The 7,830-nt window shown below is 43.3% G+C and overlaps 1 protein-coding gene across 1 annotated transcript; it reads left to right on the top strand.

The window, feature by feature from the left end:
• Positions 1-2,324: 2,324 nt before the first annotated feature.
• LOC140014600 (uncharacterized mitochondrial protein AtMg00860-like) lies at positions 2,325-3,353 on the top strand. The gene is made up of 3 exons (XM_072065666.1): positions 2,325-2,584; positions 2,792-3,194; positions 3,294-3,353. Exons 1-3 carry the CDS (start codon positions 2,325-2,327, stop codon positions 3,351-3,353), a joined length of 723 nt encoding a protein of 240 aa, XP_071921767.1.
• The last annotated feature ends 4,477 nt before the right edge of the window (positions 3,354-7,830 follow it).

Here is a 7,830-nt window from a genome sequence, read left to right as displayed (position 1 = left end):
TGGTGGATGATGTGATATAGGACTTGGCCGAGGAGGGTCAAGTGCCTGTAGCTCCTGAGGTTCCTGAGGATCCTGAGGAGGACCCGGAGGAGGAGCCGAGTGCATCCTCAGAGTCTGTTGGGTCGGCGTCTAGCCAGACGACTTGTTAGGATCGGGGTTTGAGGAGATTTTTGTGGGTAGTTAGGAACATAGTTGGACGACACGTTTTCTTTTGTTTTTGACTTTGACGTGTCACGGTGTATGTAAATAGGGTTTCTTTTGTTCTATGTTCCTTGGCTAGTATAGCCTTTGACTTATCTAGGGTGGCATGTATATATGACTTGTTTGCTATGTATATAAAGTACTTGTTTATTATGTGTTTTATTGCCTCTATTTATCTTTTTGCAACGTGTGATACGAGCCATACCTTACTTTGTTTATATGTCTATAGTTGGTTAAATCCAAAACATGGAGGGTAGAAGAAGTCAAGCAGGGGAACTAACCGAGGACGCGGTCCTAGTCGTGGCCGTGGGGGTAGACAAGCACAGGAGCCGGTACAAGAACTGAGAGAGGAGAGAGAGGCAACAATTGAGCCACAACCTGAACCCCAGGCTGTAGGGGGAGATCAAGTGGCAACCGTAATCCAACAAATGACTAACATTTTGGCCCGTCTAGTGGAACAACAGGGTCAAGCCCCTGTAAATCAACCTAGGGACCCCGATATGGGGCAAAATAGGGCCTTAGAGAGATTCCAGAAGTTCTCCCCACCTAAGTTCTTGGGAGGACCTGACCCGGAAGGAGCCGAAAAATGGCTAGAGGCCATGATTAACATCTTTGCCGCCTTAAACTATACGGAGCATAGGCAAGTACAATTTGCTGTTTTCCAGTTCGAGGGGCCAGCTAGAGCTCGGTGGAATGTAATCAGGGCCAAGTGGGAGAGAAAGGGAACTGCATGGACCTGGTTAAATTTTGTGCGGGAATTTAACGAGAAATACCTTCCACCTATCGTCCAGGAGAAGAGGGAGGACGATTTTATTAAGCTCCGGCAGGGAACTTCTAGTGTAGCTGAGTATGAGACTCAGTTTACGAAATTATCAAAATTTGCTCCTGAACTGATAGCTATGGAGCAAAGAAGAGTACGGAGATTCGTGCAAGGGCTCAATGTGGAGATACAGGAGGCCTTGGCGGCAGCCCAAATTAATACGTTTACGGAGGTATTGGAAAAGGCCCAACGGATAGAGACTGCTAGGGCGCAAGTGAGAAATTTTCATGCAAAACGGAAAGGGGTACCTAGTGGAGCCCAAGGGTCAGTGTGGAGTGATCGGAACACGCCACCCGCTAAATCCGGTCGTGGGACTGGAGGTGGACGGTTTTCGAGTGCATCTAGGGGAGGTGCTCCCAGAGGAGGTGCCCAGAGGGGAGGCCAAAGTGCGAGGGGACAAGGTAGAGGCATTCCGCAGGGAGGCCAATCCTCCACTCCCCGAGTAACGTGCGGATATTGTGGGAAATCGAACCATACAGAGGATGAATGTTGGAGAAAGGCTCGAAAGTGCCTAAGGTGTGGAAGTACGGAACACCAAATAGTCAACTGCCCGTTGATCAGTGATACTCAGTCGACTGCCAGGTCAAACCCAAAGCCGACCAATGTCGGAGGGACCAGGTCGAGGGTACCGGCCAGAGTGTATTCGCTGGACCAACATTCCGTGCCTGAACCAACGGAGGTAGTGGAAGGTACGATTCCTGTTTTTCACCGGTTAGCCAAAATTTTGATAGATCCCGGTGCTACTCATTCTTTCGTTAACCCTACATTTATGCTTGGAATTGACATGAAAGTTGAAAGTCTACCTTATGACTTAGAAGTAAGAACACTTACGGGTAATCAGATTTTACTTGCAAATGAGTTGTACGGAAATTGTGATATTTGGGTTGGCGAACGGAAATTAGTAGTCGACCTCGTTAGTCTAGCCATTAAGGGGTACGATGTCATTCTAGGTATGGATTGGCTAACTCATTACCATGCTCAGGTAGATTGTAGAATGAAAGTGGTAGAGTTTTGCATACCAGGTGAGGCAACTTTGAAGTTAGACGTGAGGGGTATGTTAGCCTTATCTGCGCTCATTTCGGGAATAAGGGCTAGGAAATTGCTTAGTCGTGGGGCGCACGGTTACCTAGCTTTTCTAATTAACACTCCCGGAGAAAAGATTAAGTTGGAGGACATGCCGGTAATTCGAGAATATCCGGACGTATTTTCGGAGGAGTTGGGGTCATTGCCACCTGAAAGGGAGATTGAATTTAAGGTTGATCTAGTACCCGAAACTACTCCCATCTCTAAAACCCCTTATTGAATGGCACCTGCTGAGCTTAAGGAGTTAAAGGTGCAATTACAAGACTTGCTAGAGCGGGGATTTATACATGAGAGTGAGTCACCATGGGGAGCTCCGGTGCTATTTGTTAAAAAGAAGGACGGGAGTTTAAGGTTATGTATTGATTATCGAGAACTGAATGCAGTAACTGTTAAGAATAAATATCCTTTGCCCCACATCGATGAATTGTTTGATCAGTTACATGGGGCGGTGGTGTTTTCTAAATTGGATCTGCGACAAGGGTACTATCAGTTGAGAATCAGAAAGGAGGATGTGCCAAAAATGGAGTTTAACACTCGATATGGGCATTTTGAGTTTGCGGTAATGCCTTTTGGCTTAACCAATGCCCCAGCAGCGCTCATGGATTTAATGCATCGAGTGTTTAAACCTTACTTGGATAGGTTTGTAGTGGTGTTTATTGATGATATCCTAGTATATTTGAAGTCTAGGGAGGAGCATGAGCAACACTTGCGAATAGTGCTGCAAACCCTAAGAGAGCACCAACTGTTCGCTAAGTTCAGCAAATGTGAATTTTGGTTGGAAAAAGTGGCGTTCCTAGGTCATATAATTTCACAAGATGGGCTTGCTGTAGACCCAGCGAAAGTGGAAGCTATAGCCAAATGGAAGCGACCAGAGAATCCCACGGAGGTGCGAAGTTTTCTAGGTTTAGCAGGGTACTACTATCGATTTATAAAGAATTTCTCGAGAATTACGGGACCCTTAACTAACTTGACAAAGAAACAAGGAAAGTACATCTGGGATGTTAAGTGTGAGAATAGTTTCCAAGATCTTAAGATGCAATTGACTATGGCTCCAGTTTTAGCTTTGCCCAATGGGAACGATAGCTACATGGTTTATACCGATGCTTCAAAAGAGGGGCTAGGGTGCGTGTTGATGCAAAATAGGAATGTGATTGCCTGTGTGTCTCGAAAGTTAAAACCTCATGAGCAGAACTATCCAACCCATGACTTGGAGCTTGCAGCTGTTGTGTTTGCCTTGAAAAAATGGTGACATTATCTATACGGTGTGACTTTTGAGGTATATACGGATCACAAGAGCCTTAAGTATCTGTTTTCTCAGAAGGAACTAAATCTAAGACAACGTCGGTGGGTGGAGTTCTTAGAAGATTACGATTGCATGATTAACTATCATCCCGGAAAGGACAACGTTGTAGTAGATGCTTTAAGCCGAAAGGCTCAACTAGCAAGTTCCATGGTGAGAGAGTGGAGCTTGTTGGAAGATGTAGGCGAGTGGAAACCTCGTCTGGAACCGAAGAAGGTGATTTTTGGAAATATTGAGGTGAAATCGACACTGTTAGATCGGATCAAAGAGGGCCAAGTGAAGGACCCAATGGTGCAAAAGTGGATGGAAAAGGTGAAGAAAGGGGAGTTGCCTAACTTTAACCTAAGTCCTGATGGAATCTTAAAGTTCCGGAATCGTGTCGTTGTACCTAGGGATGAGGAGTTAAAGAGGGAGATTTTGGAGGAATCTCACCGCTCTAGGTATACGGTTCACCCAGGGAATAATAAGATGTACCAAGATTTCAAAAGTCTCTATTGGTGGGAGAATATGAAGACGGAGATTGCTCAGTTTGTACAAAGGTGTCTTACGTGCCAACAAGTGAAAGCTGAGCATCAAAAACCGTCAGGTCTATTACAGCCTTTAGAGATCCCTGAATGGAAATGGGAGCACATAACGATGAATTTTGTATCAGGGTTGCCACGAACACAAAAGGGGCATGATGCAATTTGGGTAATAGTGGATCGATTAACTAAGACCGCACATTTCCTGCCAGTAAATATGAAATATTCTTTGCAGAAACTTGCCAAACTTTATATGGATGAAGTGGTAAGACTACACGGGGTACCAGTAAGCATTGTATCTGATAGAGACCCAAGGTTTGTATCCCGATTTTGGCAGAAATTGCAAGAGGCTCTAGGAACTAAGTTGAATTATAGTACAACATATCACCCGCAAACTGATGGACAGTCTGAGAGAACCATTCAAACTCTTGAGGATATGCTGAGAGCCTGTATTGTGGACTTTGGAGAAAGTTGGAGTCGATACTTAACCTTGGTTGAATTTGCATATAACAATAGTTATCGTTCCTCTATTCAAATGGCCCCATATGAAGCCTTGTATGGACGACGATGTCGATCCCCAATCCATTGGAATGAAGTAGGAGAGAGAAAGTGTAACACCCCGAAAAAATATAAGGAGGTTGCTGGTAAAGAAGATACTAGAGTGTATTTCTTTGGGTTTGATTAAAACCTTATTTTGTTTTAAAAGATTAGAAACCCTAATATTGTAGTCAAAAACTCTAGTTTACTTGTGACTAACCGGTTTTCTTAAATCTTTCGCATTTTAATTGATACCCTAATTTTAATCATTGGAATTGTAAAACCCTCACGTTTTCTTAAAAATGCCCTTTTATTTGGAAATTATTATTTATTCAGGCTCCTCTATCCAATCAATCCACATAAGTGAAAATAAACCTAGAAAGTAGGGTTTCACTCTTCGGTTTTCAAGTTTAGAGCAAAATTAGGGTTTTCGCGATTTTTCGCCGGATGAATTTTCGGTACAGAGTACGGATTAAATTTGGAGAGTAAAAGTGACTTTTAAGTGAGAAATAATATGTGATTAGTAGCAATGATATAAGGTTAGTGAATGGGAAGTAAAAACCCTCATACGTGTGTTTTTAAGAAAAACGGCGCGAACCGGCGGGTCCCGCACACTACCGATTGAACGCACCACTTGACCACCACTTTCTTATCACATGAGCATTAATACTTGAGCAAAATATTTCCCCCTCATTGCCAGCTAGCTTGACCGAAAATGTGGACTAAAAAGAGCAAGGAAAAGAAAGAGAAAAATGAAAGGTGGTGGTGGCGACACTTGTCGCCACCCTAGAGTTTCTTGGCCAAGTGATCAACTAGCCTTCTTAAACCAATTTTCTGCCCTTTCCTCTTCATTTTTCCAGCAGCTGGTCGACCAAGAGAGAGAGAGAAAGTGAGAGCAAGAAACAATTCCTTCTTCTTGATTCTAACCAACCAAGTGACAAATTAAATTTCCAAACCGATTAAAGTGCTAATTGTGAGTTGGGAAGCTAGGGGAACCAGAAATTTTCCAAGGAGGTTGATTATCACTCATCCAAGCTTGTCTTTGAGGTATGAAATCTGATCATGGTCTTTGATCTTTTAAATCTTGTGTAAATTAGCTTAGCAACTCAAATTTGGTGGTGAATAATGGATGCTATCATGTTTTGGGGGTTTTCCCCTTTTGGTTATATGAACTAGGGTTGGATGATTTGCTGCCCAACTTGGTGTATGGTTAATATATGTTGTAATTAAGGTTATATAAGGCTGTTTGGTAGTGATTAGAACAAGAAATTTGAGAAAGTTCCATTAGAGACCAAAATTCCAGAATCTGAAAAATTTTCCCCCCTTTTCTGTCCGGTTTTGTAGCCTCATGTTAGAGGCCGAATTGGCCTTAGATCAAAACATGAAAGTTGTAGATAATGGTATTTTATAGTTGGCCACAACATTTCAGCTCAATCGGAGCATCGTAGCGTGTGAAAAGATGAAAATACCCTTGCTGATTTAGGTCACTTTCCAGAGTTCCGCGTGGACAGTTTAGTCCTTTTGGTTGAGTTTATTCACTGTAATCCGTTTGGATTTAGTCATTTGTTAAAACATGAAAGTTTTATTTCCCTGTCTTAGCATTGTAACGCCACCAAGAACACCTTAATCGGACCTTGGTAGACTGAGATATGGTCACCTGAATGCAATGCGGTTGATTAGCCGAGTAGTTGAAATCAGGTTGTATGAATGGGAAATTCGATTAGATTACACTGGAAATTTGACTGAGTGACCTTCATGAAAGTTTTAGCCTTATGTCTTATCTTTCTAATGCCTTTGGAATTTCCTGATTTGGATTTGTGAGCTGGGAGTTACGATCCAGCCAACATACCCTGTCCGTCACCTTAAAGTGCAAATTTCTGGCACTGTGTTCCATACTTTCGACCCATCTCTGTTCAGATCCGGATTTAGGTGTCTTCATGAAAGTTATAGACTTTTCTCTTAGATTCGCAACGGTACCTCATGTACCATGATTCGACACTCGCAGCCTCGATTGTGTTCAAAACAGTTTTGACGGCAAAACGGCTAGGCCGCCATTCCCGTTTCCGTATGCCGTTTCCGCACTTGCATGTGCCAATTTTGTCGTTTTGCTTGTTTTAGGCACGTTAGTGGCCGTTTGTGATATTATGTGATGCAATCTTCTATTTCAGATAGTGGTGAGCTAGGCGGAGCCGGTGGGACCCATTACTAGCTAACACGCACGCAGTGATTTTTGCTCTTGTGCTACTTTTGTATTTTGAGTAAGTATTCAGGCCGCTCTTGTGTGTTAGTTGCTTATGTGTTTCGATATGTATGAAGAGGGTACTTAGGCGAGGGTGTACTTTATCGCACTCGACCTAAACCCTAAATTTGCGCACATATTTGTACATGGCTTGTGTATATGAGCAATTTTGGAACTAAAACCCTTGAGCTTGTGGCTCGGGGTGACTTTTGAATAATTTTGTGAAGTTTGTGAGTTCGGGGCCCGATCTCAATACCTAGATGGACTATTCGAGCCGGTTAGGGCTTGGTCGAAGTCAGTCCAACTTGGTTTGAGGTCACCAAGTTTGTGAATCCGGTTCACCGAGTATGTGGACCAAGTTTGTGACCCGAGCTTGTGACCCAAGCTCAAGTTTGTGATTTCGTTCGCCCGAGCAAGTTTGTGAGGTGACTGGCCAGAGAGGGTGATAAGGTGTACGGTGGGAGTACAAGTGAAGTTCTACGGACCATTAATTGTAGTCGACGGAGTGTCGGCAGGAGATCATACATGGCACATGATTGGCTTTGGAGCCACCTGTATCCTTATTATGTGATGTTACTTTTCTGCTTTTGCTTTACTCTTATTGTGTAACTGTTGATACGTGAAATTTACGCTTTTGCCCCTGTTTACTTACTAAGCATATAGCTTACCCCGTTCCATTTGTTTTCCTTAGCAGGGGGCCGTCACAGAAAGATTATAGATCCAGCTACAATACCATGGGTTGAGGAAGCCTACGAACGGGTAAAGGTGATCCGCCAAAGACTTCAAACAGCCCAAAATCGACAGAAAAGTTATGCCGATCATCGGAGGAAGGATTTGGAGTTCGAGATAGGAGATAAGGTGTTTCTTCGAATTACCCCGTTGAAAGGAAAGATTAGAGCAGGAAAAGGGAAAAAGTTGCAACCACGGTACATAGGACCTTTTAATATACTTCAGCGAATAGGAAAGGTGGCTTATCGACTTGAATTACCAGCTAGTTTGTCTCAGATCCATGACGTTTTCCATGTTTCCTTGCTTAAGAAATATCATCCGGATCCGACTCACATTTTGCCACCCGAAGATGTTGAACTAGACGAGTCCTTAACCAATGAAGAACGACCTATTCAAATAT

This window comes from Coffea arabica, chromosome 9e (genome assembly GCF_036785885.1).
Source record: "Coffea arabica cultivar ET-39 chromosome 9e, Coffea Arabica ET-39 HiFi, whole genome shotgun sequence".
NCBI lineage: Eukaryota > Viridiplantae > Streptophyta > Magnoliopsida > Gentianales > Rubiaceae > Coffea > Coffea arabica.
This window is presented reverse-complemented; position numbering and strand designations above follow the sequence as displayed.